General features: G+C 39.9%; 1 protein-coding gene across 16 annotated transcripts in view; it reads right to left on the bottom strand.

Annotated features, from left to right (window-relative positions):
* Positions 1-17,540, bottom strand: part of THRB (thyroid hormone receptor beta) — a 173,591-nt gene that overhangs the window by 41,940 nt on the left and 114,111 nt on the right. For 11 of the 16 annotated variants that reach the window (XM_068935438.1, XM_068935435.1, XM_068935445.1 and 8 more), the window contains one exon: positions 11,752-11,816. In XM_068935438.1, coding sequence (XP_068791539.1) covers positions 11,752-11,758 — 7 coding nt within the window. In that variant the 5' untranslated portion in view covers positions 11,759-11,816. Of the gene's footprint in view, positions 1-11,751; positions 11,817-13,337; positions 13,555-17,540 lie in introns of all 16 variants that reach the window. The other 5 variants (XM_068935444.1, XM_068935437.1, XM_068935446.1 and 2 more) reach the window with 1 other exon arrangement.

A 17,540-nucleotide genomic window follows, 5' to 3' on the forward strand; every position in this document is an offset into this window, starting at 1 on the left:
GAACAATTTTCAGATACTTAAAACACAAAACATCAAGGATTCAGCCTTGTTTGACTTTGCTCTTATCGCAGGCTGACCTGAGGGACACTCTGTTACCTAAGTGTGACATTCTTATGTGGGCATGCTTAGCAGTCGCGCCTGGGATACCTCCTGCCTTTCTCTAGTGGTGCTCACAGGGCAGTATCGGAGGCACGCATTCTGTCACAGGAGTTTGGACAGTCAGGTCCTCTGCAGATAACGCCACTAAAGCAGCATGATTTGATCTAACTGATCAAAAGGCTCCGGCAAATGTATTTATTGTCTTATGCAGAAGACACTGAAATACCACCAGCTGATAAATCCATACATCTAAATATAGCCCATTTTCTATTTTGGGGAGCAGCAAAACTAAATGCTGCTATAGAAATGCCACATCACAGACGGTACTCCACATTTAAAGAAATTATTTTATTTTAGATTATGTGCACCCAAATTCAAATACAAAATTGCTTTATAGCTTGCATGCAGAAAATGTCAAGTTCCAGTCATTTCATGACTGATACCCAATGTGGTTTAAATCATTTTAAGATTCTGCTATTTTTATGGACCTAAGAGTAAATTTTACCTAAATTTCACTTAGTAAAGCCATTGATATTCATATTAGCAAATAAATGCATAGCAAGCCAGCCATTTCCTGATAAAAATGTTTAAAAATAACTTTGGAATTCAGTTACCAGAACTAAGTTACTACGACTATTGCTAGTTTTGTCTGAAAGTTTTGTCTTAAGACTTCCGTTAAGTGGAATATTGCTCATATAGGACAATATTCTAAAGATTTAGTTATGGTTAGTATTCAATACTGTTATTGTATATTAAACTCTGTTCACATATATAGTTTTCTTAAATATCGTACTTAATTTCAAATATAAATCCATACTTTTCTTTCTGTTAGGAGTTTAAGCTCACCTGATGTTTGAAATCTAAGGTCCGTTCCTTCTACCCTCTGTATCTCCGCTGGACATCAACAACATGAATTTGAATTAGAAATTATTTGGCAACACAGCCTTCAGGGCGTAAGACAGGTGAGATTACTAAAGAATTTGTTCTTCTCTCCATACTTCTGGCTCTATAGAGCTGATCTTAGTTCACACTTGTTTTTATTAGCAGGATTAAAAAGTGACTTTAAATGTGGTAATGCAGCAAGAGAATATCATTTGTAGGAGGATAATCAGATTTAAAAGAGAATACTGAAAGCAAACCACAACATACTGGGACAATTTTTTTTTAAAGGAAAAGAATAAAATACAAAATTTTCTGTTTTCCTAATTCAAACGCTCTTAGATCTTGTAGCCTTCAAAGTAAGTTTAAACTTAGAGGGAAAGACTGGATAGTTGTGGTAAGACCCTCCAGGAGCTGCACGGACCTTCCCTGTAAGATGCGAACCGAACCTTGCCGTCTCCCTCTGCTTGGCATGGAGAGGAACCGCACACCACCACCCAGCCCTCCCAGCCTTTCTAAAACCTCAGATAGTGTACCCTCTGGTTACTTTCACTTTCTAGTTATCTCCCTGCATGGATAATATATTTCTCGATAATATATTTATATAAATTTGGGATCCAAGCATGTGGAATACACCCACACCCACACACATATACATATAGGCATTTCTGTGCTTCTCTCATAAATTCAGATATTTTATGCTTTGTCAAATTCTTGAAAAGGCCACTGACCCCACAGAAGCCGCTACTCTGTGAAGCAAAACACTCAGCTGTACAATTTACTCAGTTCTTGCTTTTAGTCCTGGAAACAAGATCGGTGATTCATAATCCCGACTGTTCAGTCTTGAACAGGCATAAATTTCTACATCTTTTCCCCAACTTTATCTTTGAAATGAAAGAATATCTTTGCTATCTTTTTAGCCTGTATCATGAGGATTTGCTTTACCTTTAACAGTCACACACAATGGTATAACTTGTGTTCCCTAAAGATTAAGAGAGACTGTCACAAACTGCATACAGATTTTTACATGTAGCAAGGAATTCTAAAACTCTCCTTAATTTAAAGAAGAAAATTAAAATACATTCTCCTATTTCTGTTTGCAAAGCATCCCAGGGATGTTTAAATATAATTATGGGCACATTTAAACTATGAGAATAACCTGTTGCTATTACAGACAGCTTCTATCCCTTGGAATTTGCCCAGGCAGAGCTGCACAGCGGCAAACCCAAGGCCAAGCAGCTTTAGCCTTTCCTTTCCTTTTAGTTCCCTTTGAAATTTGTCTCACTACTTTGACTGCTATCTTAGCTACAGTTTATTTAATTTTACAAGCTTCCACTTCATAAATACTCTTAAGTCCGCAGGGACTTTCTGCATTCAAATTTTGCTAGGAGGAGAGTAAGTACTAAGGAACTACCACTGAGGGAGCTCATATTCTGTCTTCCTTTCCTGTATTTCTGTGCTGTAGCACAGACGTATCTTCTAAATCACCACTCCGCTTGTTAAGATGTTAAATTACAGTTTCACTACAGGGCGACATTATTTATGCAGCTATCCCCAACTTCAACCTTGACAAAAACTCTGGGTGCCCAGCAGAGTACCGAGAAGGGCAGTGGAGAGAGTGCCAATTCAGTGTGCTCACCTGGAGCTTAACCTAGGGTTTAGGCACCTAGAGGCACGGGATTACATCCTGCCTGATGATCTGGCTTGGTACACCTAGCAGTGGCATTGGTATTACTGTTACTATTACTATTACTTTATGCAGAGCTAGCTTCAGTTTGCCAGCTAGACGCATCTGCAGTGAAAGCTGCAGTATCAGAGGAAAGCACGCTCCCCGCTCCACAGAGTCTACACCGCTCACACATTTTTGGAGAGCGCAAACATTTCTTTCTTTCTTTTTTACCCCCAGCAACGGGCCATCATTTAGCCCTGAGGCAACAGGAGAACCAGCAGCTCTGGGATGTCATAGGATTGCCATTTTTACATTTACCAAGACATTGCCTCTCACAACAAAAAGTTGTTTTACGTTCCAAAACTGCTGACAGCCTCCAAGAATTTCAGCTTGTAGCTGATCAAAATAACAGCCGTGGATGAATACATTAGCAGTCTCTGAATTGTCACTGACTGACTTGACTGGAAAACAAAAGACTGAGAAAGTGACTGTTTTGTACAGGTTTACCTCTTCTAATATTTGAAGTTTACTGTAAACTGAGCAGCAAGTGCAAGAGCAATTTTCCTTTTTTTTTTAAACACTGAAGTATACAAGCATCTAAGGACATCCAAGTGGGTTGGTTTCTAAGAGATCAGCTAAGGCAAATGTAATCAGGATTATGACTGAGGAGTGCACAGTAGGTTGATCAAGCAGCCTAGCTTCGTATGGACCCAGGCCAATAACACTAGATCATTTTTACTTAACGACTTAATGCAAAAAAAAAAAAAAAAAAAGAAAGCTGCAATTAAAGGACCCCCCAGCCAGTAAAATTAAAATCTGATTCATATTTTGTACAAGCTTTTTAGAGTGTGCAAAGTAACTGTCAGTAAAAGCATGTGAGTTTTACAGGTGTGTTTATGCTTGGACTGATAAAACTCTCCGGGCCAGGCAAGGCTAAGGTTACAATTCTCCTTAGTGCCATAGTTTAGAGCATTTTCTTTTTTTCCTTTCGTTCGGCTTCTCCTCTCCTGTTCTGCTCTCCTCTCCCCCTTTCCCCTTCCCCTTCCCCTTTCTGCAGAATAACACCACTATATTTTCTCCTTCTTCTCTATCAAACATGGGAACATTTCCCAATGGAGCTTCCCAACTTTCAAACCAGGCTTGTGTTTTGCTTCGACAAGGAGGAGGATGGAGCATGGATGAATGGAGCTCATACAGACTGGCCAGATTCTCACAGATATCCAAACCATGCTTTCATATAATGTGCTAAAAAAAGCTTTTCAGAATATGTCATTTATATCCTCAGATTTAAAAATATAAAAGTAACAGGTGCTATATGACAAACGGGCACAATGAGAGACAAAGGACTCTAATGAGAACACGGAACTAGTGAAGTCTACTGAAACCACTATGTTGTTTCTGGTATTTCAGAAAGATGTGTGTGCTTATGTTTGTGGAAGTAAACAATGCCAGGATTATTCAACCCACAACACAAAAATCTCCCTTTAACAGTGGCAATATTACAAAACATTTAATTATTACATTTTAGAACATAGTTTTAAAAATACTGAAGTATATTTCAATGTATTCAAATAATCTTTTGGACAAAGCCTTAATCATTATGAAAAACGGTGCACAGATATCAAATGTGAAGGGTTCTTAATGCATAAAAAAAAGGTAACATTAACAAACTTACACTATACAGTGCAAGAGCTTTATACTGGTTCTTGCTGACAGCTATCATAAACGAGTTCTTCAGTACGAACCATTGCAATCGCTTTTGAAAAACATATCAAATCTCTATTAACTATTAAAGAAATACTAGACATACATTTATCTCATCAGGAATCTGGGTTTGACATTACGCTCAAGTTTCTAAACATAAGGAAAAAAAATTTAATTGGGAAAAGAATATCTAGAAGCATGTGACAGCTCATCTGCAAAGTAGCCCGAGGCAGCTTCTAAGCAAATGGTTCAGGGTTTTGGTATGCAAAGCACTGTCTGAAACCCTCTGCCTGGAGAAATGAACAGGAGCTCTGTACCTGGATATGGAAGCTTGTGACAGCTGCATAGCCGATAAAAATACTAGCAGAAAAAGAAATGAATGACCAAAGTTATGTGGGAAAAAGCAGTAAGATGGTTGGATATACAACGGAACTGGGAAAGTGGCATTAAACAATATACACACACTAAATGTATTTGACCCTCTCATATTTGCACACGATGCATGGGATGGAGGCTTTTTCGGGGAGCAGCATACCCCGAGGGCACGAGAAGGCCTGCTCTGTTCAAACCAAGGGCCAGCTCAGATACTGTGCCCCAGCAGTGACCATCAGTGCATGCCAGCGGAAGAGGAAGGACACAGCAAGCACATGTAAAAGTTCCCCAACAGTGTCCCAGCCTCCATCTATTTTCAACCCAAGGGATTTCCTGAGCCCATGCAGTCTGCCAACACAGTACTAAGACCCAAAAGATCCTTCTTTAAAGGGCTGCTCCAGTCTTCTCCCATGTAAACTTCTTGCAACCACAACATCCTCTGGCAACAAGCTCCAATATCTGCCTCCCTTTATTTGAAGAACCACCTCCCTCTGAATCAAGGTTAACCAGCCTCTTAACCAAGGTTAATCTGATGTCTTTATGGAAAGTGAACCATCTCTCTGGGACTCATTTTCCAGATGAGCCTGTGTCTGAATACGGGATTACTAATACATTATTACTCTCTTCATGTTACGTTAAGTAATTCTTTCAAAACCCAGGAACCTACTAAAACAAACTAAGTGATAAGGCAAAGCATCATTTCCAGATTACTGGATTAAAATTTCATAAAACAGATCTTATTAATGTATAAATTATAGTGCAACCATTTGGGAAACAACATTGCCCTTCAAATAACTGCCATGGTTTTTGTAAAGTCTTCATTCTCAGATCAGTTTGGATGGTCTTTCCTCATGTTGGACCTTCAACCTCTGCCCAGTGAGGAATGGATAGTGTACTTGGCCACCACTTACTAACAGCAAATCCGGGCTGTACATGCACATAATTGAAGCTCACTGTTTTTTCAATAAGATGAAATTACTTAAGCTATCTGTGTTCTAGAACTGCTCAAAGAAATCCTGTATCTTGAAAGAGCACTACTAAAAACTCTCTTCAAAAACTGAGGCTTGAGCAATGGTCAGGTAAAAAAGAGGTACTAAAACAAGCAGTCTTGATAAAGATATAATGAGTTTGTGAAAGCCAAAAAGCAGCTAGTAATGATGATGTTTACCCAAATAATGCAATCAAAGACATCTTGAGAAAGAAAGACCAAATGCAATGAGAGGAGAGGGTTCTTGAGAACCTGCAGGTTCTTCAGTTTTCAGGCTACTGATCACACACGCACAAAGCAAATTCAAAAGTTCAGCTTCCCTAATTTGGAGCCTGATTTCTTTAAACCTTTCCCTTCTTTTATGATCAGCTCAGTAGTAAATCTGATGCTTTTGAAGAACAACAAGAGAAATGCATTTAGGGAGTGTAAAACATATTTTATTGACATGGAAATAGCTAGAAAATGCTCGACTGGACAGTAGCGTTCCCATAGTTCATCGTCAGCTTCACAGTTGGCACCAGAAATTACAGTCCTCTCTCTATAATATATATAGTCTATAATGGACTATATATAAAGGACAAGAAGTGTGAGCTCATTGCTCTGACATATCAGAAGAACTAGGCAGCAGTCCGTAGTCAGGCTTAGGAAGAATATAAAATGGCAGGCTGCAGATCTGAGGGTAAGCTTAGCAAAGGAAAGTGTTATGTTTTATATGCTAGTGGAGAAAAGTCAGGAAAAACACAGGGACATTTTGTTTTTTATTCTTAACTATGTTAACATTTTTTTTCATGCAAAATTAACAAGTATGAGTTATATTAACAGCATTGTGCACTCACTCTAACCTATGGCAGCAGTGAAACACAGACAGTGTTATACAGTCTAAGAATGGTACTCAGAACTTCTAACACTTAACAATCTGCTCCCATCAGAAATTGTATTTCAAAAAGACAAGTTTCCAAAAAAGAAGCATCTCCAGTTTTCAAACCTAACTGTAAAAGAAGTGGATCTTCCAATACAATTTCCTTTCCACTAAAGAAAAGGATGATAGAAACGGACTAAATATAATGGTTGTTAATTGAAAGCAATGGAAAAGGAAAAAATACCAACACTAACATAATGAAACACACTTAAGAAAGTGGCTACGAGACACTGCAAAACTAAAAAAAATACATGTGTCTCTGCTCCGTTCACAATGAAATCCAATCAGATACTATTTCTTTGAAAAATATGTGCCTCTTTTCTGGAAAATGCAGAAGGTATTCTTGAGCTGTAAGTACCAAACTCAAACACCTTCCTGTTTCCCCCAGGACTTTTCAGAGTCGTAACACTTTTTAGAGAACCTTTTTTTTCATGAACTGAAAGAAAATCTCGACGTATTATTAGAGAATTGTATAAAACCTTGAAACATTACAAAACGTTTATATAGACTACTTGCCTTTCGTAACTTTTGTATTTATATAGCGCTTCTTGAAAGCACATAAACATTAACGTTTAAAACAAAAAAGTTAAAATTAAATCAGAACGTCTGTAACCTAGAACTTACTAAGTGTGATATTTTTAACTGCATATTCAAAAATATGCTTCTAAGTAATAAGAGCCATCATGGAGTGATTCATAGCTTCATGCAAAAACAACCCACAATATAAATCTTGTTAACCTTTTGAAAATCCCCAAAAGCTCATTACAAAGCTGCTGAATCCTAGCATAATAAAACCTTATATTAAAGTATTTACTGCCCTTCTAAAAAGTCCGTTACTGAAAAGAAACAATACAACTGAGTTAGTGGGATTTTACCATGGTCTGTTGGACAAGAAGCGTGGGACAGTTTGCGCTGTCAGACAGTGATGTACGTTAAATTAACTTATCCTAGAAAAATCATTAAAGAAATTCGGGAGAAATCATTTCTTATCTGATGTTACACAATAAACTATTTTCCATCTGAACTAATAGCAAATTTACAGGTTGATGAGCATTACAGTGCAAAGACTCAAAAAGAGATCCTCTCTTATCCTACTATATTACTTTTCCCAGTTGTTGGAAATTACATGCAAGCCCCTTGGAAATACTGGTTTTCAAATGCATTGTTTGCATAAAAGCTGATTAATTTTCTTTTCCAAATGAGTTACCTGTTACAAGAAATACTGCATATTAAAATCTACTTACTGAAAATATGCATTTATGACATTTAAATTATATTCCCTAAAGTAAGCACTTAATTTTATTATAATTCCTATCTTGATCTAACTTTACAGTCATTATCAAATAGAACAGTGTGAATATTTGAGTGCAGAAGCACAATGTCAGGGTCGATTATGAAACCAAAACACATTCACAGAGTAAAATCCTGGCCTCACTGAAGATTTCATTGACTGTGAAGGCGACATTATTGAGATCCATGATATTCTGCAAATACTGTTTATTTTCTGAAGTTTTGGAACCCATTCTTGTATTCCGTCTCCAGTTCTCACTCCAGCAAGTGAAGTAAGATGGAGCTTTGTTTCAAGGCTTGCCCTGTGCCTTGGAGTGAACAGACACACAGAAGCCGTCAGCGGTAGGTTAGTGCCAGTGAATGATGGTGCTACAGCCAGAAGCTTCACTACAGTATTTAAACAGGAAGAATTCTGTTACAAGCTATACTGTATATTTATTTTTATTTATTTAAAAGAACTGTATCATCTCTACGGGAAAATATTCCTTTCCAACTTTTAAAATTTCCTATTCTACTGTACAAATGTATGGCAGACAGACTTGTAGTTATTGCTGAAATAGGACTATTTTTAAAATGCTTATAATCTTTTTCCAGAACTCCATGGACTGTACTTTTGCTGCCAACTGTGAAGCTGACGATGAACTATGGGAACGCTACTGTCCAGTCGAGCATTTTCTAGCTATTTCCATGTCAATAAAATATGTTTTACACTCCCTAAATGCATTTCTCTTGTTGCTCTTCAAAAGCATCAGATTTACTACTGAGCTGATCATAAAAGAAGGGAAAGGTTTAAAGAAATCAGGCTCCAAATTAGGGAAGCTGAACTTTTGGATTTGCTTTGTGCGTGTGTGATCAGTAGCCTGAAAACTATTTATTTTAAGGCTGTACCATGCTTATGAGAACAGAATGTGTTCTGTCTCATCTGCAAGACATGTATTATGTCCAGCTCTCCCCTCCTGAATCATCACCCTACCTGCCGGTTTGGTCATCGTCTGAGTTAGGCGTACATCAAACAGGCTAAGCAAGCCTGGACATTTATAATTAGCGTGGTTGCAAAAGCATATAGACGAGCACAGAGATTACAAAACCTGTAACTTCAGCTTCTCACTTGTCAGCTTCTAATGCCATCAAGCACACAATATTAGGTGTTCATTAGCCCCATTTGCATTTCTGCATGAACTTTATTTTGACTGCATTCTAGGAAAAAACGATGGTAGTTTGGACTTTGTTAATATTTTTCTTTGAGCTTATGTTTTTGCATGAAAATATTGTACCTAGTGCATTTATTTCACTTTTTATTTTCAAATGTATGTACTTATAAGCAAGGATTTTTACTTTTCTGAAATCCTTCCGCGTTACCTGAATTGGATACAGAAAAGTTTGAAGTTCCCACTATCATTTTGGAAAATTTGAACTCTCTCCTTATTAAAGCTATAAACATATACAATCACAGAGGTATGCTACAAAATAATCACGCCAATGCATGTTTTTGAAGTTGAGATGTCAAAATATTCAAAATATTTATCCTGTGGCAACCGTAAAATGTAGTAAAGCCTAGCTTTACCATCCCAGGCCAAATCCTACAACCTTCATTCAGACAAAACTCTTCTAGATTGCACTAGAAACTGGGGGCTTTGGACAGTGCCTACAAAAGAAAAATTCTTACTGCAATAAAAATGTAACATATGCACAGAGAAATGATCTACCAAAAATCACTATAGCATAGCCTATTATTTTAGGCAACTGGATTGGTTTTGGATGAGATTCCGCTCTCATATTCCAGTGACTCAATAACAGAACCTAAGTTTTGATTTTCATTCATTGGGAAAGGAGCCTTATCTGGCTCTGCACTGTGGTATTTATACAGCCAAAAGTTTGAAAGATTTTTATGTCATCCATGTTTCTTTTCACAGTCACACTCATGTAGGGAATTTCATCCCTATAATGGGAAACAGAAAATAAAAACTTTCGAGTGGAAAGCCCTGGACATCTCCAGCTGCACCAACACTTCTGCAATGAGCATTTTTTTTTTTTTGCCTGGTAAATGTTTTCTTTGCACATATTTGTTCTGCCCACTCCTTTCTAAAGAAATACTGAAAGTGCAGGCTCTTCCAATTACGCTTTGTCTCCACCCAGCTCAGCAGAGCTGTCCTGCGGGGGGAAGGCCAGGGGAACAGGTCTGGCCAGCGAGTTAGGGAGGGATCTCTGTAAGACCCGCCGGAAGAGCTACACCCTGCACAGGTAAGGTGAGGGTAAAGCAGGTATACTGCATTTTAGACCTCATCATTAGCCATCATGCAGCACAAGCTACTAAACACGCCCCTCAAAACCATAGAAAATTTAAGCCCTGTAGCAAAAGGTCAAAAAACGAAGCTGTGACACGAGACTGAAGAGAGCACATGAGCGAGCTGCAGAGACTCAGAGTTATATGTCAATGTCACAACCTCTTGCAAAAACAGGTATTTGTTTAATTAAACTATCATGCCAAGAATGACTACAGAAGAATGCAAAAACTTTCCAGCAGGCCCTGCCTATCCTAGCCTAAGGATACAAATTCCCTCCCAGTCCTGAGGCGGCGGTGATGCTAATCTCGAGCCCGACACGCTGATCAAGGACAAGGCAACTTCATTTCACCAGAAGCCTTGATGCCCTCTGCTTCCGTCTTATATTCACCTGTGCCCAATCCCTGCTTCGAAGAATGGCAAAGAAGCCATAAGGAGAATAGTAAAATGATCCATCTTGGCATGGAAAATAAACACATATGCAAAAAATACGTTATTAAAGCATGCATTTAAATAATATTCGTTTTTTCCTCCACATGTCTGTTAAATGTTACTCTCCACCTTACATCCAGAACCCCAAATGTAAAGCCACAGCCTTGTTGGTGGATAACAGCTTTTATCCTTTGCTAGCCAATGCCAGACAGTGGGATAGGAGCTTTCTAGGGTAGGAGAAAGGATATTTGAACTGCCCAGACAGTACAAACAAACTGCCCCTTCAGCATAACATCAGGTATTGAGGCTTGCTTGTTATGACTTTCCCTATGTAACACATGCTGCATTTTACAAAGAGGCTTTTAAAAGGATCTATTTATACATATTCCAACAGCTAATTGCCACTGACAAACAATATCAGCAGAACAATTCTTTTTCGTATGTGATTTTATGAATATTGAAACATATTGCAGAAGTCTGAAATTCTCTGGCTTTCTATACGATCTCCATATAACCACTAAATCTTTGTGGACATCCTCTTCTTGGACTAGTCTCTATATCTTTTTGACACAGCTAATTCATGTATAGCCTTCATTAGAAGGCTATACTTTACAACTGAAAGGGACAAGATGGTAAACAGGACTTAAAATGGTTAAGCGTCATTTTAACTCTGGCTCGTCAGCCTACCTACAGACTCGGTCAATTATTATCTGGAGAGTGCTTAGTAATCAATATAAAGTGAATCTGACTGTCTCGCTTTGAACCTCCAGGAATATGTCCCTGTTACAAAATAACTTCTGCCAACCTAGTCAGCAGAAACTGTCACTGTAACTGGCAGTTTCAGCAGGAAAAGTTGAAGTTGAAATGTGCATTTAGAATAAAATATAGCACTGTTGCTGAAGGAAACCCAAGGAGGACAGGAGTTTCAGGGGAAAGCATAAGGGAAGATTACTGCATGCCTCCTTTCGTTGCACTCTGGGTAGAGGGAAGACTTCAGCTCCCAGCACCAGTGAAATCAGAACTTTTTAAAAGCACTATTTTGCAGTAAATTTTGAATAATAAACCCTCTAAAAAAAGCAAGAAATATTGTAGAGATACTCTTAGGAAATATGATTACCTGACATACTGCTGGGAGTTATGGATAAGTAATCATTCTTGTTCTTCTTCTGTCACCAATGTCACCTGCCAAAAAAAGGAAAAAAAAAACCACCCCATGTAATACGTCCATAAATGCAAAAATGCATAATAGTTATGTTAATAACGTTAACTTTTAAACAGGATGGAACATTTTGGATCCTGAACACTACACGCCATGTTGATGGCACAACACATTATGTTAAATTCAATGCACCTTGTTGCATTACATGAGGCAATGAACACAAGTCATGTCCGAAACCTGCTGGACTGGAGGATGTGTGGATAGCAGGACTTTGGAGGCAGGGTCAAAAAGAATGAGCTTGTACAGCTGATAGCTGCTGATGTGGAAAAAAATGCTTCTGCGCACTTCATAGACGATTTAAACAGAGACAATCCTAAAGGTATTATTCCAAAACAGAGAAAACAGCTCATTAGAATTTTTAAAATAAGAAACTCGCAGCCTAAAATTGACCCCCTAATGCCAGTGTAAAACTAGCATGAGATCAGAATCGAGCTCTTCTGATTATCAGGAAATATCTATCTTTTGATACTCATGACTTTCTATAGGGGAAATAGAATCTCTCTTATATTAGTCCTCATCAACATTCTATTTTCATGAACTGTGTTTTGACCTTTGTTTAGTTCTCTCTGTGCGCTCAGCATCCCAGCCAAGTACGTATTTCCACTTAATTGCTGCTTCTTTACACTGGGAACGTTTCCTGTCCTTGAAATATCTTCCATCAACAGCAGGCTAAAAGGACATCAAGAGCATCTGCTCTATTTAGGCACAGACTATGAAACTAGAATTAGAAAGCAGGTGAGTTACAGCAAGCACACGCACCATATAATTAATGTATCTGGGGCGCAGTCTTGCAATTTCACCCAAGCTCATCAACCAACTCGGTCACCGTGTTTGCAAGGCAGAGAAAATCCTGCCGGGGGGGGGGGGAAACAACTGCGTTGCCCTCGCATAGGCGCGCATAGCGCCCGTCCACCTCACGCTTTATCGCCGCTCCCCAAAGGCAAAGGGATGGACACAGTGCAAGGTTTTGGCAGAAACTCAGCGGCAAACTCTGCAGCCCCGCACAGCGCAGCGCAGCCCGCGCAGCCCCGCGCAGCAGCGCAGCGCTGCGGCGCCCCCTGGCGGCCGCGGGCGGCGCCGCCGGAGCCCGGAGGCGGCCGGGGGCCAAGCGGCTCCCCCGTTTCTTTAACTCCGAGAAGAAAAATCACAGCACTGCCCATCTCCCCTGGCTGACCAGCCAGCTGAATAGCAGGTTTTTTTTTTTTTTCCCCTGCATGCAAATTTAGACCTTCTGTAGTAACGGCTCTATTATCTTCACTGTAATTTATGCTCCATCTTTTTCATCATTTTATGCCTCGTTACATTAACCTGGCATAGCTGGTAAATCTTTAAACTAAATTATTGCAAGATTCAGAATTACTTCATGATTAAAAAAAAAAAAACACCCCATCCTCTTTAATTTTTACTGTAATTGTAAAGCAAGTGCAAAGTAAAAACAGTTGAAAGTTTTATAGCAGGAAAGGGTAAAATTTCCTCCAGCTTACATGTTTGACCGTGTTTTTTATCTCTTTGTCTTTTTCCCCAGCAAACTACTCGAGACTCTGGGCTCTTCTCAGAAAAGAGAGCATCTCCTTAAACTCTCTGGAGAAAAGCAGATACTCTGCTTGATGTTTGCTATGTGCAGAACAGCACAACTGAGCTGACAACAACTTCTTTTCTTTTGTGTCTGACATCTTGTGGTACTCCAAACTCCTTTACAGTCTGTCAATTAAAAGATTAAAGAGGATACAAATTTAGATTGGGCTGCCAATTACAATCAGAATCTGACCCATCCCACTGTGTCACATGACCCAATGAACATCAGCAACAAGCCATTTCCCAGAATTTAATTGTGGTTTGGTGACTCAGTGACACATAAGTACTCTTGAAGTAAACAACGGAGTGCTTTAAATAAAAATTCTGTCCCTCTTGTAAATAATTAGTTACTAATCCTAGAATTATTGTTTATATACCAACTTATTAAAAGAAGCAGAAAAAAAGAGAAATACAAAGTTCTTCAATGAATCCTGTACAAAGAGAAAAATTCTAGCTGGGAGTTCTGCCGTTTTTCCCAATGAGACTAGGATTGGGCATGAGGGCCGTTGTCATTTGTCTAAAAAACTAATTATGAAATGTCTGATGGAAAAGATAGTCTTTTGTTTAAAGCATCATAATAAGATAGCTGGCTTTGGCACAGTCTTCCTCCGTCCCACAATTTAAAATAGAGCATGGACATCCTCTTTTTCTCCTCACATCTGTCTAGAAATCAGTTTTTTGGAGCAGGTATTGTTTTTTGCTACATGAATGGACAGCACCTAGCACGATGAGATCTCCACTAGCTGGTCAGTCTAGCAACTGCCAATATAAACACGGTAAATGAGCCCATTTTTAATACTGCTTTGTACCCGACAGTGATTGGAACAGTCTTTCCAAATGTACTAGAAATGTTTTAAAAATGATTCTTTTCTCCTGCATTTTGTATGTCAGAAGTAAAATAATTTTCTATTTTTCCTTCTAAGGATGTAGCACATTGGTGGAACCACTGTGGAAGTACAGAACTATTTATCCCTTCCAGTATCCCAAAGCTTGAATGTCTCCTGAGGACCCAGCACTGCGTGCTACTTTAAGCAAGGAAGGATTGTATGTGGCATCTGTGTTAATTATAGCAGTTTCCTCTTGAAGGCTGCATAAATGTGGAAGATGCTGGAGAAAATCTGATTCTTTTTCAGTGCCTACAACTAAAAAGTATGTGAACGGGCACAAATGGGAATGAGGCGGGTGAGTCACAGTCTCGGCCTCTACCACATCAGGCCAAGAATTTACGGGAGCCTTCATGGACTTTATAGAATATCTTTCTTTCCACAAGTGACACAATTTTTATGTTTAAGCTCTGCTAACAACACAGTGAGTAGTCTTCATTAGATGATCCTTCATATGCTCAGCACTCTTGTGCATCTACAAAGAGCTAGCCAAGGTCTCATGGCTCTGAGTCACAAGCTCAGACAACTTGGGGCCACCCCAGAGGTTGGTATCCCAGCTCTCCGTGTGATCGCCCCACCGGAGAGCAGAGGCAGCCGAAAGGGCAGCATGCTGTTTTCAGTCACTAAGAGTTCAACCCTTTTTTTATTTTATTTTATTTTAACAATGTAGCCCTCACTTTCATACTGGATACCTCAAAAGAAAGCAGCAACATATTTACTCTATTTTTAAAATGCAGATATTCCGAATTTTGTTTCAGATCTACAGCTACACCTCAGGAAAAGAATATTCCTATTTGCCCAAAATCAACAAAGGCACATCTTTGGTATTTTAATCTCCACTGGCCTGAGATAAGTCAAATTTGGAATTAATTCTCAGGCTCTGGTCTCCAATCTAGGCATGCTGTCAAGCCATATTGCCAATTATTGCACTTACTTTCCGTTTTCATAACGAAAGGTGATTAACCAATTAACATTAATCAATGTGGTGAAGCGGTCACCCACTCTCACCAAGTGCCTCCGCCTACATACAAATGCACTGAATTAAATAATGAATATATAAAAGGGCTACACCGCTCGGGGCAGGAGGACTGAGGGGGGTTTTCATCCTTACTCCATTGCTTCACGTTGAAGCAGTGGCAGCTAGTTTTGGCACGCTAACGCTTGCCGTTTCCAACGCGACTGGAGCTGAGCTGCCTTCAAGGGCAAGAGCCTCCCGCTGAGACCGCGAGCGGGCAGGAGGAATGCGACGGCGCCTGGCAGAGGAAGGCTACCAGCACATCCGGGACCGAGCGGGACACTGCCGTGGGCCTGGGAAGTGGCGGCGGCCAGGAGCCGGCTGACAAACCTCGTGAGCAGCAAGAGGAAGCTCTGCAAAGACACCCAGGGAAAACACAGCATCAGGGGACAAAGTCGGATAGCAGAGAGTACTGGGGAGATTAAAAAGGATAGGAAAACTGGAAAGGGGCAGAAATGAGGGGAACATTTGCAGGGGGGTTGCTGGGAAAGATGTTACGTAGAAGGATAGAGCGGGGCACACTTATGGTTCAGAGACTATGGAGACAACGGGACACAGTGAGGGAAGCAGAGACCCTGAAGAAACTGAACGGAACGATAAATAGTGACAGCTGGAGTGAGAGAAAGCAGTTTAGGAGAAGCGAGCGGAACCCCCTTCTGGTTGGGAGATTCACGTTTTTCTGAACACATCTTAGACTGAACCTGAAAATGCCACAGGCAGGTGGATGTCCTCCTAAACGTTCAAAAAATGGAGAGAAAAACAAATCAATTAAAACAACTGAATATCTTGAATTCTGTTATGCTCATCTCTTCATTTTTGGAAGTAAGTTCATGGATCAGTGGGTGGCATTGCTGCTGTACCTGTGGACATCAGACTCATCCCACAGACACCAGACTGCGCCTTACTTCTGGGAAAAACACACAGAAAGCCAGCCAGTGAGGGGAGAACAAAATCCTCTCTAAATCTCAAATATCCTAAGAATAACACAAGGAAGGCTCAGAGGTGGTGCCCCAGTCAACATTTTTTGGCTGTAGCATCCTGACCTTTACAAGGACATGATGCAGGACACCGTGACCTTCAGGCTGGACACACTCTTGTACAGCAGGGTGACCTCGTAAGAGCAACTCCAGCGCAGGGGATCCTGCTCGAGCACTGAGCCCAGTGTTCTCCTTTTCAAAGTTTCCTTCACCGCGTCCCTTTGAAAAAGCAGCTCTTGCAGTTTCGTAACTGGGAGCTCGGGAAGCGCAGGGGAACGTTCCAGTGCGTTTCGACTGCCTGCTCCAGGACACGATCCCCTCATACTCTATTTTGGCACGGGCTATGGCACTTTTATTTTTCTTGGGGGCCATCTTGGCTTTGTGGCGGCGAACTGTTTGGTGTGTCATCTGAACGTTTTGTTCTCTAAACTCCCTCCACAAACGTTACCCTCACCTTAGCTTCCGTCTTCAGTGAGAAAATCTGAACTGGCAACTCCACATCACGAAAAATGACAAGCCCGGCTATGGGCTGTATTGATTCATAACTGAACTTTTGAATTTGTTTCCAATATTCAACAGCAAAGTAAAATTAACATTTTGGAGCTGAGTTATACAGAGGATTTTGTGCCAATACATATTCAGTGGAAAATGTATTAGACCACAGCTTATGGTACATGATACCTACATAATGAGCAAGAAGTATTCTCTCCCTTACAGAACAACCACGCATCATATGAGAAATAAAAATCTATCCAGTTTCTAGATTCGTTTAATGAAAAGGCTCCATCGCAACTGGCTTGTAGGCACAGGCTCAGAAGTGAACTTTGACTCATACTTTGTATTGCTAGGCTCGCTCAACTCATGAGGACATAAGATGGTGCAATAAAGTTTAAGATCAAAAACGCATTGCATTATCCATATAAACATTTTCTGTCTCCTCTCCTGAAGCACCTGATCATAAAGGCAAGGAGCTAATGAATTTTATAAAACGCATGTTCAGCAGTTCTGTCTAATCCTCTTCCCTCCTCTTCACACAGAGTAATGACCCTGAACATGTACTCTTTAGGATAGGGTACTGATTTTACCTTTCTGGCTCAGAATTTCCTATTTTAACTTGCTTCTAAAACACCCTAAAAATTGCTGAGCACAAATAATTCAAGACTGAGGATGCTCTGCATCAGTCAGGATCAGACCATAATGCGATAGGTGTTCAGCTCCGTGAAGGCTTCAGCAGCT

This window comes from Struthio camelus, chromosome 2 (assembly GCF_040807025.1).
Source record: "Struthio camelus isolate bStrCam1 chromosome 2, bStrCam1.hap1, whole genome shotgun sequence".
NCBI classification, from domain to species: domain Eukaryota; kingdom Metazoa; phylum Chordata; class Aves; order Struthioniformes; family Struthionidae; genus Struthio; species Struthio camelus.